Source organism: Haplochromis burtoni, unplaced genomic scaffold (genome assembly GCF_018398535.1).
Source record: "Haplochromis burtoni strain Fernald_Lab_line unplaced genomic scaffold, NCSU_Asbu1 Contig_610, whole genome shotgun sequence".
NCBI classification, from domain to species: domain Eukaryota; kingdom Metazoa; phylum Chordata; class Actinopteri; order Cichliformes; family Cichlidae; genus Haplochromis; species Haplochromis burtoni.
In genome coordinates this window covers 22,186-44,485 of record NW_024582971.1, presented here as the reverse complement: position 1 = coordinate 44,485, position 22,300 = coordinate 22,186, and the positions used below count along the sequence as shown (strand labels likewise).

General features: G+C 38.2%; 1 protein-coding gene across 3 annotated transcripts; it reads right to left on the bottom strand.

The window, feature by feature from the left end:
• Window positions 1-1,298: 1,298 nt before the first annotated feature.
• On the bottom strand, window positions 1,299-21,839 carry adgrg1 (adhesion G protein-coupled receptor G1). 3 transcript variants are annotated; one of them, XM_014329683.2, is made up of 15 exons: window positions 21,433-21,839; window positions 11,022-11,091; window positions 9,747-10,018; window positions 9,241-9,427; window positions 8,968-9,010; window positions 8,686-8,764; window positions 7,622-7,744; window positions 7,313-7,429; window positions 6,824-6,866; window positions 6,607-6,713; window positions 6,321-6,436; window positions 5,977-6,239; window positions 5,799-5,898; window positions 5,296-5,573; window positions 1,299-3,371 (listed from the first exon to the last, which is right to left on the bottom strand). In XM_014329683.2, exons 2-15 carry the CDS (start codon window positions 11,065-11,067, stop codon window positions 3,244-3,246), a joined length of 1,902 nt encoding a protein of 633 aa, XP_014185169.1. In that variant the 5' UTR covers window positions 11,068-11,091; window positions 21,433-21,839; the 3' UTR covers window positions 1,299-3,243. The 3 variants fall into 3 exon arrangements, with proteins under 3 accessions (XP_014185169.1, XP_005948652.1, XP_042070718.1); XM_005948590.3 differs by having other exon boundaries at window positions 1,300-3,371; window positions 11,022-11,096; XM_042214784.1 differs by lacking the exon at window positions 1,299-3,371 and adding an exon at window positions 3,378-4,975 and having other exon boundaries at window positions 5,219-5,573; window positions 11,022-11,096.
• Window positions 21,840-22,300: the final 461 nt, after the last annotated feature.

The window sequence follows — 22,300 nt, the reverse complement described above, 5'->3', positions numbered from 1 at the left end:
TTTGTGCTCACAGACAAGCACAATCCAGCTCAATTGGCATCTGTTAGAGAACACTAGAACTTACAGATCTACCATCAGTGCACCATGCTTCGAGGACAGGTTAACACTAAATGTATATGACAGACGTGAAAGAGCCTGGAGACACCGTGTGATGCCTGCAACACGTCTGCTGCCAGCTTGGTTTTTCCCCAATGCATCCATCCTGGAAATTTTCTTTACCCATGATCGACATATCATTGTTCCGATACCAAAGAGGGACTAATTGTGTTTACACTGAGGCAAAAAAGATGACAAAAAGTCATCACAGGATGCTACAAATAATAGTATCATCAAGTTGTTGCTGTCATGTTCCTAATCACTTCTCTCAGTTATATTGGCCCCTTGGCACTTGATGTGAGTGTGTAAAAAGCACATGTGTAATTAGAGCATTCCTGTTAGAAGCATGGGGCAGAGGGGTACTTGAACAGAATGTGCCAATATTCTGTTAGTGAGATGTCAGGTGATGAAACAAATGTATCCATGTCAGCACACCCGCAAAAATCCAGGACACATTCATAGCTGTAGACCATAGAGTAGTGTATTACAAAATAACTTTAAGTGATGGGTCTTGTTTCCTAAACAGCAAAAACCATGAAAGGCTCACCACAGAGCAAGTAACTGCTGGCAGCCAAAAACAACCAGTCACAAGTTATTTATTAATGCAACAGTACCGGTAACCTTTTGAGCTCTGATGCCTCACATCACGAGGGTCCTGGGGAGTTTGCATATTTTCACCATGTGCTAGTTTCAAATTCTTTGATTAAACTCAAAATGTGATCTTTTAAGCTTCAAGGAATTATACATGCAATTTCAATAATCGTTTTATCCTTTAAACACTAAAATTGACCAATTATGAATTTGAACAATGATTTTAAGACTTGATTTTGGCACAATGTGTATATATAGCAGCTGGATGGCATACTGGTAACACTACTTCCCTCCTGACCAGGGTGTCTGTATCCAATAGGGGTCACCAGGCTAGGCCCTGCATATTTAATATAATGTATTATTATTCCTTTCAATAGGGAAAGTCAGTGTGAAGTGTTCTGTTTTATTTAGTTTATTATGAATATATTACATGTTAAGGATGATGAAATAATGTTTCCATTGAATCTTTGGAACAAAGACCTGTCCTCTAAAAGACACCATGTCTGAAGAGACAGAATAATGTGACATCCATATGCTAGGAGCAAGGATGTATTTTATTGCTATGGTGCAAAAAAAATGTAAAACACTATCATGAAATTTATTAATGAAAGTCTTTTGAGGCATTAAGAAAAGCCATGAATTTTTTCTTCGAAGTATCAGGCTGGCTTCTTCCACCAAATACGTACGCACTGTATCACAATAGAGATGGAAAACAAGCAGCAAGAAAGCAACAATTAAGAAAAAACAAAACCCAGGGGAGGAAGCAGATAAGAGGGAGGGAACAGGAAAACAGCAAGCTGCAAATGTTCTTGTTGTGCAGTGTGGCATGCATTTACACAAACACACAGCAGTTCGACATTTTTAACCAAAAGATTTTTTTTATTAAAAGTCAATATATATCCAGAAAACCAAAATATACACATTAAATTGAGTGACATATATTTTAATTTTAAAATTTTGAAAAAAGTGCAAACATCACAGTATCTAAAAGCTTACATATGTGAGTTCTGCTGGACATGACTGAAACATAACGCCAATGAAATACATGACAATTTTACATTTCTATTTAATACTGGAACGCATCCAACCAAATAAATGCATTTTGACCCATTCTAAAGACAAAGGTCTGATAATCAGTGTTAAGATATTCATTGTGTGTACTCATGTTGTACAGTGTTTAACTGCATTATGGTTACTGTGGTTTAACAGAGACAGTATTTTAGATGCCACCACAAGGAGGCACTGTTTCATTGTAAGAGCACGGATGCTGCGTCATCACGCCCCTAAGAAAAAAAAAAGTATACCACAACGAAAATGGCACCCATGAGAAAAGTTTTGCCGCATGTTGATGAGGAATAAAGTTCCCAAAATATTAAGGACATTTTTGCCTCCGTCGTCATTTTCCTTCGAGTTGATCGCTGTCGATGCTGCAATACTCAACAATCAGGTTTGAAAAAAAAGAAAAACAGTCACTCTGGATTCATTTATAAAATATTCACTTATTTACAGTGTGGACAAATGCAATATGGAATTTACCATCTGCACATTAAAACAGTTCAAAAGAAAACTCACTGAGGCTCAACAAGTACATGTTTAAATGACCGAAAATCTAAAGTGCTACTTTAAACAACTTAGGAAGCAGCTATAAAAAAGCATACATGATACAAAATATAAAACAAAAAGCTTATCTAAAGTTCAAAACATCGTCAATAGTATTATATAGCTTTCTTTTTTTTATATACAATAGAACAGTAACCTGCATCTATTCCTGCTCACAATTTCTGTGTTGGGAATAATTCATAATTATTTCCAACTTACAATTTCTAATTTCACATACGTTAGTTTGAACTTTGACATCCCCCTCCTGTACAACTAGAGCCAGTCTAGCTTTTCTGCAAACGCAGGCTTTAGGCCTGATTAAGGAGTTCCTGAGTGATACTGTCATTTCTTTGCCACGGGCCTAAATTAGAAGAATCAAGTGATTAAATGCCTTTTTGTAATGCAACTTGAGTGAATTATTGATATATAATATTTAGCTAATCGCCACCAAAATTAATTATAACTCAGAATGTGTGACATATAGAGCTATAAATAAACAGCAAATATATTTTGTAAAATGTTTCTTTTTTCTCCTGTTGTAATGATTACTAAATAGAACACAAGCTCAAGAATAAATAATTTAGAGTGAATAAAAAAGGTTTGTACACTCAAAGTTTGAGAAGTTACAGCAGCTGGATTATGTTTGGGAAGGAATACTGACCCATCTTCACTTTTACAGTTACACAGCAGGTCATATTTGTGTTTGCCCGTACAGCTAACTTGTGCTCGTTACTACCGAGTTACAGAGTTAAGAAACGTAGGATATATGGAGAACCTGCTGTACCTTTTTTTTTAGCTGTAGCTCATATTCTCCTGCAGTTACCACCCCTGACAGACACATTTCATCAGAACACTCCTCCAGGAGAAACGTCCTGGTCAACCTCCAGCTCCTCCATCACTGGTGGTATACTGGCATTATTTTTACATTCAAAGTCCGGCTTCTGCATCTTTGTTCATTTAACTCTTCTCCTGGGCCTGGAGCATGTGCTGCCTGGTAGATCCAGTGCTGCTGCTGCCAAGACCAGAGCCACCAGCCTGCTTCTGCATCCAGTCCAGCATGCAGAATCGCAGCATCAGGAAGAAACCTGTGAGCGACAGACGAGAAACCAAGATTCAAAATGGATTGTTTTTACTCAGTCGCCACAGTATCTGATTGTTTTAAAAAAACTTTGACGTGAGTGTTATAGGGACAGAAAATTTGCAGTAAATATGCTAGCAGGAAACGAGCATGATTTGCAGTAAGAATAAGTCAGTGGCAAAATGTTCTCAGATATACTACATAAAAAATGACCCTTTAATATCTGTTATTTGCAGTAAATGCCACCATTCCTCAGCAGAACAGCTCACTTCATGTGTTTCTAAAATCATTCAAAAGCCTTAAAATATTTTTTTAACTCAAAGATATTGCATAATTTTAATATTTTTTTATTTAAAGAATTTTTGAAAATAAATTATTTTACAGTGTACAGAGGTGAACCAATACACTCGTGTTTTTATCAGCTGCCTGGATGTAGCTGAACAATGACTCTAAAAATGATGAACAGAAAATGAAAAATTATATTCTGTTTTGTAAAAAATAAACCATATTATTTACAACAACTTCTGCTGACAAAATATAATACAGCTCTTCTACAATAAATGATCTGTGGTATCATTTATGTGGTAGTTCTTACAATGATATCATAACGATTCAGTTTAAAAATAATCTTTAATCTTGTTTTACTGTTACGAGACATAGTTTAGTCATTTCTATGCTGCCTGCCTTTGCTTGGATCAGATGGTCTTTGTGTTCGTACCATTCCAAGCTTGTGTGCTAGCAACAAGGAAGTTGCAGAGAATCCTATTCTATACAAACGTACAGCCATTATAAATGCAGATAATGTCATGTCAGCAAACAGCTAGATTGGGCTCTAAATTGTTTCTATGTTTAAGAAAATAATACACCTGTAGGTAGGGTCATTTACAGATGTAGCATTTAGCCACTGCATGTTATATGGCTGGCATAGAACACATTGTGATACCACTATGCAGCAATAATGGGGTTAATAAATCACATATTTGGTGCTGAATCAAAAACAAGCATGCTGCATGTGAGAGGAAACAGCTTTGTCTCTGATAGGCAACAGCAACTGAAGGCCTTGATTAATCATGGCCATTGTCTCATTCCCACACTGATACAATAGGCCACTGGCTCCACATGTACAGTCACAGTGTATGAGCCAACAATGAATATACTCCCATCCAACAACCGACTATAAATAGTTAAAAGCTATAAACGCACGTGGAGATTATTCCAAGTCACTTTTTCTTTGGATCTGTGTATTAATTAGATGACAATGATGTAATTTAATGTTGAGAAGCATCATCATCCTCTTTTGACAGCTTTCTGGAATGTATTCATAAATAAGAACAAATGCAAAGTAGTTCATAAACATGAGCTCATCATGTTTGCAAAGCCAATGGCATGTGTCCAAGGAGTCTGTCATTTCCATTGTTTCCCTCTACTGTGCTACAAAAACATCTACATAACACACTGAGGTAAAGTTGCATTGTGTTACAGGCTATGTGGTGTTGAGGTACACATTCCTTATTTGCATAAAGTTGAGGTGTGGGGTTCTATATGCAAATTAGGGGCATCCAGCATAATATAATGCCTCTGGAAACTCCCGAAGGATTTTGAAAGATGAAGATGCATGGCATTTCATGCCTCAGTTTAATTTTTTTTTCCTTTTTTCTTTTGCTGGATATTTACAAGTGAGTGGCCATGTTGGTTTTTGTCTGAAAAGCAAAGAGTCCATGTGAGCTGTCTTATCAGGAGCAGTTCAGTGTTCGCACAGCTGTAGGAGAATGTATGAGAGTGAGAGCATCTCTCAGTCATCATGACTGTCGAACTGCTCATCTATCATGTGATGGTCTGCAAAATATCCTTATGGTACTTGTCCTTAAGTATAACATCTCATTTTAAACCTGAAGTATAATCTGGAATCACTGTACAGCAAAAGCACTGACCTTGAAATGAGTTGAGGATACAGGTGATGAAGAGAATAAAGGTAGAAATGGGCTCAAACTTAAGGAAGGCCAGACCCCAAGTGGTCCCATATAAGCAGCTGAGGCCCCAGATGCTGAGAAACGCCACTCGGTTCTGTTTCCATTCATCCCTGGTGCGGATCTGCCTGTAGACCAGGAACAGCATCACAAGGCCAGATGACACCAGGAGGGCCAGAGTCATCATGTTGGTCAAACAGAAAGCTAGCCAGCCTTTATTCTCATTTATATCCATCCAACACCTGGAAAAATCAAACAGTCAGAAGACAAAGAAAAAAAAAATCCAGAATAAAAATGCAAATATAAAGGCCAAATGATGTTCAAAATATGCTCAGCATTTTATTAAAGATTCCCATAATCCCCTTGAAATGTTTTGCTGTTGCCTTGAAAGCATGATTTTAAATACAAGCATGTGCTTGTATTTATTCACTTTCCAAATAATTTATATCAGATAAGGAAAGGCTTACATCTTATATGGATTCTCAGGGTCTTCGCTTGGTGGCACCTCTATGAGCCCATAAATATCCCCTATTGGAGCCAGGATGACAACAGGAACAGCAGGAAGAGCTGGAAAAGAATAATCAAGAGTCTTACATGTGCTTTACCTTTATGTGTCATGAGATACATTTCAGAAATGAAACTCACCAAAACCAACTAGGTTCCAAATGTAGGGCTTCAGACGGGGGGTGAAGACCATGTAGACCAACCAGAAAGTGTGCAACACTTCAATGCCCATCCAGGCGAAGGAGCAGAGGAGGGCGTAGTGAAGTACTGCTCCTACCCAAGTGCACACACTTTCCCCTCCCACGTTAGCCAGGACTCCATTGAAGAAAAAAATCAGGCTGAGGAAGGCGAGGGACACAGCTAAGCCCACATGGATGGGCAAGGATTGCTCCTTTGATCGCCTCCTTGAAAGACAGTGGAAAGTTAAAATAATAAAATAATAAAAAAAATATCTATATTGTATATTACATTAATAACATCTGTACCTTTTCCTGCAGAGATATATTATAAGAGCAACACAGCTGATCAGAGATACGGCACATCCCAGATATGTAATGACAGTAAGCTCCAGCAGGTGGGGCACTGGTTGACGATTCAGGTCCTGCCATAGGAAACGGTGCAGTGAGCAACATGGCCTTCACAAGACACACTGGTACAATGAAGACTGTTGATTTCTGTGTATCTTTTAAAAATCATTACTAATCTCATCACTATTGGTTTCTGTCTGTTGTTTATTTGTTGTATGAAAAGCAGTGTATCCGCATGTCTCACCACCAGCACAGTGAAGTACGTCAGATGGTTACACTGACACACAGTGTGGTTTTCCCCACTCTGTTCTGTCTTACATCCATCCTTCGACCAGTTCACCTGCAGAGAATCTGCAACAGGGAAATATCAAATCAGTCTGCATTGCTGAAAATTATGATAAACGAAAATACAGATAAATATGTAAAGTAGCACATAATATTCATCTCTAAATGGTTCCAACCTTTTCTGGTGTCCCATGAAACACATGCCCTTGTTTTTCTTTTCTGAAATAAAGAAGGAGGGGAGAGACATGAGCTGCAATGTCACCACAATGTCAAAGAATATCCACGTCACAGGTGCTTTTATGTGTTGTTGTGTGCATTGCACAGATGCAATAAAATTGCATAAACAACAGTCTGTTTCTGCCAGACATAAGGTTAGAAAAGAAACCTATAAGTGGTTTCTGTGTGTTTGCTGCACTGTGGAGGTAGATATGCAGACGTCACGGAAGTAAAAACCATCTTGTTTGTCTTTTAACAGCATCCACACCTGAGCCACATTTGACAGCCTGTGTGTGTATTGACATCTGTACTGCTGCACACTGCAGTCAATTTCAGCAGTTACTATTTGGTACAGTAAGTGTCAGTTTAAGGAAGTAGCTTTAAGTAATATAAAGTGGGTGGGGAGCGTACTGATACAGGCTAAAGGCCACAGAAACACACAAACTTACAGATACGGCTTCATGGTAAAAATCAATCCTAATGGGTTCAGGCAGATTTCTGATGATCTCGTTCTCCACCGTGATTTCCACCACATCATTGATAGGCTTGGCAGTTTTGTGAGCCTCCTGAAACAAACACACACAACTTGACCTTCATCTTACACAATGCAGCATAAATATTTGCACACAAAGCAACAAAAGTATTCCAGATAGAATCGCAAATGTGAACACTGGAAAAAATTGCAGGCTGACAGCTAAATAAGGTCACCTGAAATCCTGTCATATGTGCCTGTATCGACTGAAGGCAAACAGCCTTACCTGTAACAGGGAGATGTTCTTGAAGAAAGTGCAGGCTACATTGCTAACATTTTTCGCAGCTTGTTTTAAGGCAGCAGGGAGGTGGACAGTGATATTGGACTTGACAGGTCTACCAGCAATGGCCTGGAAAAGACAGCACATATAAGAACTGTGAGTTTTTACAATGTAAGCAAAACCTGCTTCACTCTGCAGCTCTGCTTGTAGCTCTGCTTTGAGATTGTTGGGTTACTAAATGACTCTATTTTAGGGTCGTTTAGAGGAAAAAAAAATGTCAGCTTTCAACACCATCCTGTAATCGTCAGAAGAATGCTGCCATCAGTCACTTTTATGTGACTAACCTCCCACCCTATTTTCTGTACTACATCACTTCTCCCCTCTACTTGCATGAATACTCTAGGTTATTCAAAAATGTGCTTTAAAGTAAGTCTGGATTAAAAATGGAAGCACACAGTCTCAGATGCAAAGAAGGTTTTTTGCTAATGTCAGCAGTGCAAACTCTAAAAATATGAATCTTCATCCCAGTCGTATGACTGAAAGTGAAACCTCACTTCTGCAGATGTGTGATTCAGGTGAAACCTACAGAAACCTAATAATTGGATTTAAGAGGTGATATTACTCTGCAGAGCGGGACATTTTTGTGTGTTGTTCAAGTGTTGTTTTTTACCTATAAAAACATATCCGTGTGCCACAGTGGGCGACATAAATTAATTACAATGAACTGTAAATGTTGTTTTTAGTTTATCCCTGACAGAATGATCATCTTCTTGAGCTATCATTAGTTTTTATTAAATTTCAATTATTTTTCAATTTCATTTTGTTTCAGTATAGTTTATTACAAATAAAATTTTGATCAATTTTATTGTTTTTATAATGTAGCTATAATTAAATGAGATTGTAAGATGAGGTAGTTCAGAACAGTAACACTGCAATACAACAGCTGACACACTATCACAAAGAGCATCCACTCTCTAAAAAGAAATCAAAGCCTTCTCACACTGGTTGGTTTGAAAAAGAAAAGGTTAATCTGAAGACAAGTCTCTTTAACTTTTGTGTGTTTGTCTTACAGGTGATGTGACGCTGTGGCCTTTGAAATCTTCCTTCATCTCCACATCAGATTTGTGAGCGTATGGAGGCTCAGCACACCTGGACACAAACATCAGGCACAGCCATGATTATAAGTTTGTCATGTTTCATTTGAATGGAGCAATATTACATCAGACAGCTAATGTCTTCACTCCTCGTTTGTAATCAAAGTTTGTGTACTTCAGGAAGGATCAAGTCTACAACATCCTGCCATGATATCCCTGCAATAAACTGGTGCATGTGAGGAAAAGAGAGGAAATTACTTGTTGGGGCCGGATTCCCGTTTCGCCTGTTCACATAATTCTGCTGCAAAAACAGAAAAGAAGAGAAAGTTCTGATTCTGACATGCTGCACTTGATAACAGAAATCTGAAATGCTGGTTCAGCAAAGCTAAATATTAACAACATTACAGACAAACTGAGTTATTGGAACAAATAAAATAGTGCAGAACATCAATTTTAGTTTTTGCTAAATATATTTCATTCACAGATTTTCTATCAAGAATATGCTGACACAATATCTGTAATCTTCCTTACTGTAGTTGATGGAATGCGCTTGAAAGTTGTACGCCATCAGTATTTTGCCGGTGATGAAATCATTCTTGATCTTGACATTGAGGATGCCGTAGTCTGCTTCTTGTGTGTGTGGGCCATCACTCAGGTCAGTGCAGCAGGAACCCTGCAGGCTTGCAGGTGAGCACAGAATAAGCTTCTTCTCTCCTACCTGAACATCACAACAGGAAAAACAAAAACAAAAAACAGAAATTATCATAATAATCTTGAATTTAGCTAGTGTAGTGTATGCAGTGTACAGAACATCATATAAATTTTACATTTTGTTATATGGCTTTTAGAATGTGGTGGTGGTATATTATTATACACATGTGCTTTTTCCACATCTTTCATTTAACTACCTCACGCTCATTTTTTAGTTGAGTTCTGAACTTTAATGTTATTGAGTAAAAGAATGGGTGTCAAATGATGAAACAAAAAAAAATAGCATTTAGAACCCACACTTAAATTTAAAAATTGTTATCACTTACTGTCAGCATTAACTGGTCCAGCAGTGGCTCCCAATCCAGGCAGAACTTGATGTCCCCTCCTGATTCATATCCAAGGTGCTTGAAGGTAATCACTTCAGATCTCCTACACTGGGCTGTGATTTGCCCGTTGATGGACAGAAAGCTCTCATTGGCTGAAATGGAGATTCCTTTACAGCCAGTAGAGATGTTGAGGTTCAGGCTCAGGGGGTTGTTGCCATGGTGCCATGTGCCGCAAAAGTTCCAGTCCAGGTCATTGTCATTGTTACTGGAAACTGTTAAAATACAGCACACAGTATTAAAACATAATTAACACATTTAGCTAATTGGTTCTCCCACTTGTTTTGACAATGAAAAATTTCGTCTACTTCACAATGGTATTAGTGACCAGTCCAGATGATAAAAACAACCCTCTTGCTGCACTCTACTGTATGTGCTTTCATCCTGGTGGTAGTTTAAGGGCAGGGATTATTCAAGAGAGAGAAGTTAAACATTTCTAAAGTAGACCTCTTGCAGGGACTTTGCAATGTGGACTACAAGTGCTCAAATAATATTTTTCACTTCTCTTCACTGAGGTGATTTAAATATTTGTGGTTTGAAGCTACTGGGAAACTTAGTGGGTTGTATTGCAGTTCTATAGTACTGAGTGTTTCCTAGCATGTTGTCGCTATATTATTTTCCTCCTCCAGGGCTTTGCTTTGGTTACATGACTGAAAGCAATGAATACTACACCTCCGCATTCAGTAACACAATCCTGCCATCTACCTGCATTGTTTGCTAAAATGTCACTACTTTGGCTAGACTTTAGGTTCAGGGCAGAAAACTGACATGTAAATGAATGTGTGTCTGCCAGCACTTGGGTAATAGGTCACAGTTACAATTTACAAATTTTAAACTTATGATCAGTTCATGAGCTCGGCATTGCATTGATTCCTATTGGAGCCCATGTGTCCTGCCTTGCTTTATGATACTGACCGAAGAGTTCTTATGGTAGTGGAAGCTTTAACTCTCCTGTGTCAGCAAAGTATTTCCTTACTATCTGAGGCACTCTAGTTGTCGAATGCTCACAAACAGAGGTCACATAGAGAAAAATACTATAAAGGAAATGCTATGAAAAACTGATAATCTAATATATTTTTGAGAATTCTGTCATGTTCATTTAATGTCTCTTCTAGAATATCTATAAAAAGGGCAACATAACGTATAATGTAGGAAGTGGCACAACATGAATGCAGTTTGCTTTATGATGAACAAGATAAAGTATCTCTAAGATCTTACCAGTGGTGAGGATGATTAAGAAGAGCGCAAACTTCAGATTATCCATCAGCTGCAGCTCGGTTGCTAACACCTGTTCTGCAGAAATACAAAAAGTGAAACGGTTTTAAAAGGGGAACAAATTTATAACTGCGTAAATGCTCATGCAAGGAGAACAGCAATTTAGCACCATTAAAATCAGTGGCTAAAACTGTGTGTGTGTGTGTGTGTGTGTGTGTGTGTGTGTGTGTGTGTGTGTGTGTGCATGGTTAAATGAAAGAGCACAGTGTTCATTTGCAGCCAATTTTAACCACATATAGAAAATGTTAGAACAAATAAAAAAAGCGTATCAATTACATTCTTTTTACATGAAGTCATAAAAAAACGAAACAAAAAGTTCCCAGTTTAATGTAATGACATTTTCTTAGTGATACCATTCTCATTTGGACGCCTGGTTTGTTATCTGTCCTTATATATCAGTGAACACAAATGAGTTCAGCCTCAAAATAAACACAGCGACCTTTCTAAGCTCTTATCAATGGAAACAGTCTTCCCCTTGTAACGGGAATGAGAACACATACACATGCATCAGCAATTCAGTCTTTCCATAACCCTACAGTGAGCTGCTTTTCCTCCAAGGTCAAGTGCTGAATAGTCAAGCAAGCTTATACTGACAGTTTCCATGTCCACCACCAGTTAGTGTCTAAAGCAGAAAAATATACAACTGGGAATTTTCTTTGAAAAAAATCCACTTTGCATCATATTAGAGAATCACATGACTGTCAACAGACGGACATGTCTCAAATAACCACAAATGCATTTTTGTCATTTTCAATTTCAACCAAAGACGGAAACTCATCCTAGTCTGGTGTCATTGCTTTAAGCATCACCACATCCAGACAGGCTCATAGCGTGGAAGTTAAAACCTAACAAATACTAGATCTGCGACCACGTCGCGTGGGTTTACTGCATGGTATGCGTGACAGTGAGAATGTCTGGAAAATAATCAAAAAAGCAGACAGGAACCTGTTGAACCACAGACAAAGCAGGCAGACAGACAGAAAAAAGTACAAGAGAAAGACAGGGAAATATCACACTGCATATCCTGAGAGGACAGCTTGCTATTTATAACACCCACACTCGATACTTGAGAAAGATATAAGCCTTGCACAACCCACCCATTAATGCACAGAGACATACAAATAAGCAAACAAACACACACAAACAGGAGGTTTATTTCATGAACACACAAAATGCTACCTTACTTTTTTGCATTATGCGGCACTTTCACTGATGCTCTATTGGCCTGGCTTCAGTTTTAGAGTTTGATAAGTCGGTGATGTTAACATGCTCAGTTCTTTGTTGTTTTTTTGCCTCTATATCTTCCTCTTTCCTCCCTTTTCCTTCTCTTGACACCCAAATTGGTCAATGCAATTGGCTGCCCCTCCCAAGGCCTGGTTCTGCTTGAGGTCTCCTCGTGTCAAAAGAGAGTTCTTCACCCCCACCATTGCCATATACTTACTCATAGAGGATGTCTGTTGTTAGGATTCTCTCTATAAAAACAGTAGGGTTTTTAGCTTACAGTACAAATTGCCTTGAGATAATAATCTGTCATGTAAATAAAGTCATATTGAATTAACTGCATTTTCTTATATATACCGACATGAGAATGCTCTAAATTTTAGAGAGTTAGTCTGTTCTATCGTTATCTGTGTCACATGTCTTCACTATGGTCATCCCAGTCAACACACAAGCCTCACCACTTGTTACTCAAGCATTTAGTTTGAGAGCGACAGCTGAACATTAGCTTTCCTGTGAAGATGCCACGTCACACCAGCCAGTTCTCTCAGCTGCGACACTTCTTGTGATGCAGAACTGTGGTTTGACATAAGATATCTTCTTGAAATGAAGCCAAGAAGACAATATCAAAATATCCCACAGTTTACTTTTCAGTTCAGTTATCTAACACAAAGACGTGTGAAAATGAAACCTTTGTATTTTCCGTGTCAAAGTGTGGTTTTGGCATTTCGTTCTCTGATAATTTAAAAGTGACAAAAGCAAAAAAGTTGCTAAGGTGTAACTTCAAGTGGTGCATACTTAAGGAACTAATGTGTAATATAGTGACCTGCCAGGAAGGAGTGCAGTAATATTTCTCTGCCTCAGTTAAACAGATATTGTAGTTTAAAATATGTTACTGTCTTTTCATTTATCAAGGCTTTAGGATCTTTAGAAAACTTATTTATCTGAATTACAACTTTTACTAGAATAGCATGATACAATATGATATAATAACATGATTCATTGTGGAGCTCTGTATCATAATTTCAGCCTCTATGTCAGGAAAAAAGTGATTTATGAGATATTGAACACGACGTGATTGGTGGTGTCAATTTACTGTATTTTTTCCACTCAACTATCTCTACGGTTAACCTTGAATGGTCAGAAAAAGAGAAAATATCCACTGAGCGACAGTTCTCTGTGTAAAAATGTCTTGTTGTTCAGAGGAGGAGCTTGCTTTGAACTGATAAGAAGGCAACAATTACTCAAATAACAATCCACATATGTTCACCAAAGGTAGACGATAAACTGTTGCAATAGTTTGATGGGTGAGAATTTGGTGTTAATAAAAGCATTCTGTCCTGTATCAACAGGTCAGCAGGTCAGAGTGGTAGTGGTAGAGTCTTTGTACATAACTTCCAAAATGCCAATGACTCCCTGAGTATTGTTGCTATGGTTGTCCATCCCTTTACAATCACAGAACAGCCATCATCTAATGACTGATTTCAGGATGATGATGCACCGTTTCTCAAATTCAAATGGCCTCTTCATTCACTAGATCTTAATCCAACAGAGCACATGCAAAATGGGAGATTCACATCACGCATTTGCAACTGATAAGTCTGCAACAACTGTGTAATATCATCATGTCAATATGCTCCAACACATCTGAGGAATGTTTTTTGTTGAATATGTTACAACAGTTCTGAAGGCAAAAAGGATCCAACCTTGTACCACCAAGGTGTGCTTAATGAAGTGGCTTAAGAAGAAGTAAGCTTGAGCATGGGATAATTGCTGTTATCAGTGTGTCTCATGAGAGAGACATCTGTTAAGGAAAAACATCAACTCCATCGGTCTGTTTCATGTATGTTATTACAACGGAAACGAAAGCTCAAGAGACCAAAGCTTGGATGAATCTTCAAAAGCAGTAAGTGATGAGCTTGTTTGGTGGCCCTTGTACCATGGTACCATGCTAGGACAGAAATGAGCTGTTGTGGTACCTTAACCTAAACACACACCTCTGTCTCTCCTGGTGGACTCGGAGGAACAGGAGTCCCTCCCTCTGTAGATACAAAAGGATCATTCTAAGGTTATAAAAACACGACAATAGTGTCATCAAAGTCCTACATATGACCTTTACACCTACACACCAATTTGGACTTTTTCGAGCTAAAATTCCCAAAATGATCCTTCCACAAAACCCTAATTTAGTTTGGCTCAAAATGTCAGCTGATCTCCTCCTACATATATACATATAAGCTGAAATAATGAAGTTGTGAATAAACATGGGTGTGGTTACTTTGTCAGCTGTTCCGTTTCTCATGAAAGTACATTTTAGAAACTACCCATATCATCAAAGAGAGTTCCTATGTATATAAATAAATAAATAAAGAGGTAAGAAGGCCAATCTTGAGGCTTTAAAATGTTTGTCTTAATTTGTTATGTCTTTTTGTTTGCATCTTCATAATAGAGTCCATGGTCCCAATACGTACTTAACACAATCCCCAAACTTTAAATTTAGAGTTGGGGTGAAATATCAGGTGCATCGCAGTGGTGATGAATTCACACACAGCATTAGTGTATGATTTGTAGCAGCATCACCCACGAACTGCTCATTACAGTTTTCTCATTATATCTACGAAGAGATCAGAGGTTAAAAATAAATGGCCACTGTCACCACACCCAGAGCTACAAGAGTGAACACACACTGTAAGCTTAGTTAAGGTGACAATGATGCCTATTATCAAATCTTTTATGTGCAATTATATAATTGGGTTCGAGTCTTTGCAAAGTTTGCAGTGACACAAATAATTTAAACAAATATATCCACTCTCTCTTACACAATATTTCAGCTTGTCGTGTAAACTAACTCTAATTCTGCACTCACTCTCTATTGTTCATGTGCACTGGCCAGGGATCAATTCAGCACAAGAATTTCCCCTTTTCTTTCACTTCCTATGCTTGTGTGAATGTGGGTGTGAAAGAGATGCAATGACCAAAGCCTGGCATACGTGTAAGTGTGTTAGTGAGACGCAGTGCTCGCATACCGTAGCAGTCTTAGAATTTCTCACCTTTCAGCACAAAGACTCCACACATCCAGAAACTAAATTCACTCCATTTGTCACTCCTACACATTTATAAGATGATATGATAAGAGCCTTTGCCTCAGCATTTATGTGAACACATGCATCCATTCAAACTACCCACAACTGTGTTAACGAGACAACACTTGTGATTCCCCCGTCTGCTTGATTCTGTTTTCCAGTAATGACATATGTGGGTCTGACTCACCTGCCTATATGAATCATCTTTACAAGTTCTCACACTATGGCACAAAAGTCAAAACAATGTGTGACACAGACGGCAGAAAATGATACCAGACGGAGTACGCAATCTGTGTTCCAAGGTACATGGATATGTAACACTTTTATATTTGCTAGTGAATTATCCAAACCTAATATATTTTGCCACAAAAGTTTGAAACGTTTCTGCTCATCAAGGCCGACTGTCTTTGCCGTTCTTCATTCTCATTCATCAAACATAAACTACACTGAGAAGTGGACATGAGAAGTCTGCAACAAATGCGTTATGCTATTGTGTCAATATGGACAAAAATCTCTGAAAATTGTTTCTCTAATGTTTTTGAATCTTTAACACGTAAATTTTAGGCAATCTGAAGGCCCGAGGGCCCAACCTTGAACTACCAAGGTGTTAGTAATGAAGTGGCTGTGAAGCTTGAGGTAGGGCTGCTCGATTATGGCAAAAATGATAATCACGATTATTTTCACTGAAATTGAGATCTCGATTATTTGACGATATTTATTTAACCCTTTAAGACCTACATAGAACCAAGTCCGCCAGAGCTTATATTATTTTTTTTTACATGCTGTAGTGCCATTTTTGGGAGCATTTCAAGTTGCTATACATCAATACAACTGTTATAGCCCATATTTTAATAATATGTATGCATTAAGTCCATAGTAATTACATTAATTACAAAAAAGTTTTTTGTTTTTTTTTTACATATATTTCTACTTGGGGAAATTTAAGAGGCTTATCCCTCAAAACTTTAAATACAAAAAAGTTGCAAAAAATAGTTTACAACAACAGGAAATTTATTTTGAGTGTCTTCATAGTTTTATTTTGGAGATACAGCAATTTTTATATACTGCAGGAAAAACGAAAAACAATCCTATGATGCAAATTTGCAAAGAAAACAGCATGTGCATCAAAATAAACTATTTCCAGCAGTGCAATTCGAGTTCTAAGCATCCCAGCAACTATTCAGAAAAGTCAAACATGACTTATAAAAACACCAGTATAGGCTTTTAAGGCCTACAAGTAAAAAACTACATTTTCCGCGAAAATGACGTCACTTCCGGTTTCGGGCAGGAAATGGCGGACATGCGATAGTTCGCGCTGACGTCTGTTTCAATGTGGGAAGTGTTACGAACAGCTGATCGGATCGGCAAAGCGTGTTTCTGGAATATTATGTTTTTGTTCCTGCAAGCGCTTTTTATGCAATTTTTGCAAAGCTTTATGTGGAAGGAAACCGTGACCGAGGACAAGCTGATGGCATAAGATGTAAGTACAACTCCTCTGGTTTCATATGCAAAACAAATTATTGCGCTAGCTTACGCGGTTCAGGTTCTACAGGGATTTAAAGGGTTAACAATAACAATGTATTGAATAATGACTTTAAAAAATAATATAAAATAGTGTGCAAATACTGATAACAGTGCAAATGTTTGCAATATAAAAAATAAATGAAAAATGTAAACATCTATGTTTAGTGAACTTTGCAGTGTTGCTCTCAGTTACGACACTGTAGCAAAGTTTACACACTATGTCTACTTGATCCACGTCAAGAAACCCATAATGTTTCCACACCACTGAAGTTTTTTTTTACCTCTCTTTTCAACCAACGGCAGTCACTCTCCTCCCCAAATAACTTCTGCTTAGCTTTCCGAGCTTCCCTCGGGTCCTCTTAATTGTTGTGACACGTGTTCGAAATGCAGAGAGGTGCGCTCGATTTGCCACACGGAGCAGCGCGAGAGTAAAGCACGAGGGAGGGGCTAATAATCGGCTCAGTCATTTTTAATGATCGTTGAAAGCCCAGATCGTAATCGTGATTAAAATTCGATTAATTGAGCAGCCCTAGCTTGAGGATAGGTAATTGTAATAATAATAAAGAGACAAATCTGTTTCAAAAATCCAGTAGTTTAAATTTGTTTTATGTATGCCTTTACAATAGAGACTACAGCTTGGTTATCAAGCAGGGTTATAGTTGTTATAGTTACAGTTGCGGCGTATGTTTGGTAGCAGTTTACTACCACAAATACACTGTGCTAGGGTACCAATAAACCTGCTGCGGTTGTACTTTGACCTACATAACCAACCTGGTTTACGCTTGTACTACAATATAAGGTAGTCTAAGGTAGTGATCAACATTGTGGCCAGCGCTTACAACTGTATGGGCTGCGTTGACAGCAATGTGTAGTTACCTTTCTAGGCAGGCGCTCATCTTGTTTTGGTTCTGGCATATGTGAAAACGAAGTACTGACTACTGGTACTTTTTGGTGTGGGTGATATAAAGCAAAAGAAAGAAAACCAAAAAAGTGCCATCTACATCTAAATCAGACACATGGACTTATTTTTTTCTTACAAGGGCAAGACAAAGTAGATGGATTTGTAAAGAGTACTGTATGATAGTAAAAAGTCTGAAAATAATCAGCCATGGATGCCAAAGTAAACACTAGAGCTACCTCCCAATTCAGAGTGAGCTAAGAAGATAACATATCGATCACCTGGTCTTGATGAAGACAATGGGATCCAGATATTTGACACCATCTCAATGCTTTTTCATGTATACAGCCACACCTAGGTTCTACAGAGAAGGGAAGTGCAAAGTTGAGGAAAGGTACAGCAGAAAGGGTTGCATTAACCTGACACATGTGGACATCACAGGCACTGGATTCATACAACACCTCCCATCTCAGAAATGGTGATCACTCTCTAGGTTCAAAACTTATTTAATGGTACAATAGTCTACATGTTTGCATTGAATTGGTAAGTAAATAGAAAGTATTTTAGTTAGTTAGTAAACTGGACCAGATTGCAATAGAAAAAGTTCAGTTTGTCAGGTGCATGCAACTTTAATTACAAGTTTGAATAAACTGTGGTGGTCAGTCTGGCTGGTTAACAATCACACTTTGCTGTAGAAAAAAATGACTGAAGACATCATTTGCAACAGAAAATATATGATAAAACACAATATATCACAATAACTTATTGCAATATTTAGCAAAAGTATCAGAATCACAATAAATTGTATCATTGAGTTGGGTATTATGATAATATTGCACCTTTGGGTCTTTGGTAATTCACACCTCTAGCAGATGAACTGAAACGCGTTGCTTCGCCTCAGACAAAGACCTGTGCAATGTGGGCTAGATGTTAAGTGTGTTGTGTTATTTTGTGACACAGCCCACACCACGACTTCTGGCATCTATGCAACACACACATTTGCTAGATATAGCCATAACTGAGCAACGAAGTATACCAAAAGTATCTTAATGTAAATGCGTGTGAGAGACTTATCTTCTAGTGAATTATAATTTACTTGTCAGTTGGGTTGATTTTCAACCAAACACGAAAAGATGAAGCTCTGACGACAGTAGACGAAACTGCTAGGATCAGGGCAACATTTACATTTTTAGTCTATTCTTAGTTTAATCTTTCATGAGTTAATGAGAATGTTTTCTACAAATGATAAGCACCTCCTATTAAACCCTTTGATATACGTGACCTGGTTTCAGTAAAAGTACCTTGAAAATACCATTTCCTGTCATTCTCAAAGATTTAAAGTACCTCAGGGTAACATTTTCTGTCACTGCTTTTCATGTCTGTCCTTCTATTCTGCTGACTAGTCATCTGAGTTAAATATGTGGAAAAAAAAAACGACCCATCCAGTTTCACCATTTCTTTTACCCTCAGTCTTGGAACAAACTGGAGCATTTTAAATTATAGACATATTAACATATTTATTATGAATGTGCCTTTAAAGTAGCCTTAGTTTGTTTCCTGTGGCAGTTTTCAATCTAAATTCACCCCACTCGTCTACAAGCAGCAGAGTGAAGCAGCAAAGAATGTGCATGGAAGAAGAGTAAGCCAGGGAACAAAAGCTGCTCTTTGTTGTCAGGCTTTAGAGCTGAAGTGACAGCGAGCATGAATAAGGGTCAAAGACCACTGGCTGATTCAGAGGCTGGTTCAGCCAGTGGTTAAAAGAACTGTGCACACCCATACTGACAGCTTACACTTACAAAGCTGTCACTTACTTTTAAATTAGAATATTCGCTGATTGCATTGAAACGTGCGTATGTGTTTGGATTTACTTATTTTATGGCTCTATATGATTTTTCATCAAGAAAAATGACAGAATCAATTAAGGGACAAAAAAGGGGTCCTTAATAAGCATTTCAAGTCTTTTCTAACACTGGCTTAAATGGTGCTGCTAGGAGGAGACTTCACTGGGCTACACTTTTGTGCAACCATTTCCTAAAAGATAAGACGTTTTTGTTTTTCTGAAGCACATTACATGAAGCAACGGGCCCGGCAGTGCTGCTGCTGTCATGTTGATTTACAGCACTAACGCTGAGCGGCTACTGAATGAGTCTCAAAGTGAGATTCTAAAACACTCAATTGAAAGTATTTGTAATAAGTTGTTTGTTTTTTCTCATCTCACCACATGCAGCAGACACTCAACTAAACCCCAGGAAAGCTGAGTCGAAGCAGGAATGCGGAGATATTTTTCAAGGTTAGGTGGAATATGGGTCGTGGGGAATGTTCCTGAGGGTACATTTGCATTGGACCTTGCATACCTTCCCATAGCACCACAGTGATGCAGGGTGCATGTCTGTGCATGTGATTACATGGCTCCTTTATCTGTATCTCGACATACTCTGCGAGGAAATTGGAGGAGCAGGTGGAATGCTGCACACATTTCCTTCGGGGATATGAATAAATCAATAAAACAACACACACACGAACTCTGGCACGGACAAAAGACTGCATATTATTAAGTCTAAATCACCCCCAGTATGGCCTTAGGTGATCGCCAAGGGCTTTGGTTCGCCATCAACGGCTTTCTTTTCCTCATTATTAAAAAAAAAAGAAGTCAGCACAAAGGAGAAGCGCTTTCTGCAATGAGTCACACAACCACAGCAGCATTTGCATTTCTCAAGATGAATGGTTAAAAAAAAAAATACCCTTCTCATTTGTTACTTTATCACTTTCAGTTTCCAGTAGTTCTCATATCTGCATGTGCTGCTTTATCTAATTTAATTTGGGCCATTGCCCATCTTCTGTTGTTCAGGAGCTGGGGTTTTTTCTACATGAGTGAAGTCTTTTGATTGTGCATCTCATCACTGACAGGAAACCGCACGCTACAGCTGTAAGGAGAGCAAGTTCGAGCTGTTGTCACTACCTTTGATGGCTGCCTTCAGGCAGCAGCATGAACCCAGACATCACCTCTTTGTACAGATACAGGCTGAGAGAGGTGAAGAAAATGGTAACCAATGTCACAACCTTTTTACTGTAAACAGCGCACAGATGTATTCCTAGCTCAAGCACGCACATAAGCAATGAAAAAAGAAATTAATGTGAAATAAACAAGGCAAAATAACACATTAAAAATGGGTCGACCACTGTTAACCAAGCCATTTATAATAAATACTAACACTGAACCACCATTATTATCTTACAGGGCATGTAACAAATGAGCCTTAGTATCTCTCTCCTTTTTAATGTTTTTGTAAATTAATTATCACTTTATAGCACAAAGATTATTTAGTAAGATTATTTTAGTTTATATTTTATTCACAAAATGTTTTCATAAATTGATTGAGGTGCAAATGTATATCAGAGATACTCAAACGCATACATAAACAGATACACACACGTCTATCTAGCTATCTATAACGTGATATATACATATCTCTCTGTCTCTCTATACACACGCACACATACACACATATATATAGAGAGAGAGCGAGAGATAATGTGATATATACATATGTGTGTGTGTTTAACTTTAGCCTAGGTTTCTAAAGCCAACCAACGTAAGCAGCATTATTCTTCCATGAGCGCGTAGGCTTACCTTGAATATTTCCCCCGTCAGTATTCGAGGTTTCAGGTCTCCTCGTGAGAATCACCACCACGCTTTATGATGTTCAAAGTCTTCACCTAACACTTTCGCCCACTGTTCCACTCGCAGTGAACCCACTAAAAATGGAAAAGTGTAGTTCCACACGCCCGGGATTCTCCAATCAAAGAAGCGAAAATGTTAACCGGGATAAGGAAAAGTTCATCCTGGACCGTTGCTGCTATTTTTTTTCCCGGTAATTGTGGCAGCAGCAGTTCGAAACACGTGAAACCGTGAAAACGTTTTTTGTTTTGTTTTTTAAAGGAAAGTGAGCGATTAAAAAAAGTGTCCCAGTAAAACGATAATTGAAGCCGACCACCGCGAAGCCTGTCCACAGATAACAAGGTGTCCGCGCCGGCAGCTGTCGAGTTTACTATAAAAAGGGAACTTTTCCTTTAGACTTTCAAAATAAAACCTAAGCAAAATAAATAAATAAATAATAATTAAATAATGCAAAAACTCATCTTGTAATCTCAGACAGATTCTATGTGTTTGTTAAAAGCATATGCATCTTTAAAAAAAACAAGAACTAAATTTAGCCATAGAGTAATTTAGTTACCTATATTTTTTAGGAAACTGAACTTGACTAAGTTTCAATTTCACACTTTGGTTATTGGTGCTTTTATTTTGAAGCCACGCAATTTTGTCCGTATCTCTCTCTCCCTCTCTCTCTCTTTAAAATTCCGAGTTTCACTTGACTGCTGTCACAGCAGCAAGGTGTTCAACGGAAAGCCAGACAGAGTGACTATCCCTGGATCTTGGGGGGAGGGGGGGAGCAGAAGAGAGCGAGAGAGAAAGAGAGGGCTGAACTGAAGAGGACAGG

What these genes read in the sequence shown, in the direction of transcription:
- adgrg1 (XM_014329683.2), bottom strand. Translation starts at nt 11,067, where the DNA reads ATGGATAATCTGAAGTTTGCGCTCTTCTTAATCATCCTCACCACTG. An exon ending in CTTAATCATCCTCACCACTG is followed by an intron (nt 10,019 to 11,021) that starts GTAAGATCTTAG and finishes GTATTTTAACAG; the next exon opens with TTTCCAGTAACAATGACAAT. An exon ending in AGAACATCTCCCTGTTACAG is followed by an intron (nt 7,430 to 7,621) that starts GTAAGGCTGTTT and finishes TGTTTGTTTCAG; the next exon opens with GAGGCTCACAAAACTGCCAA.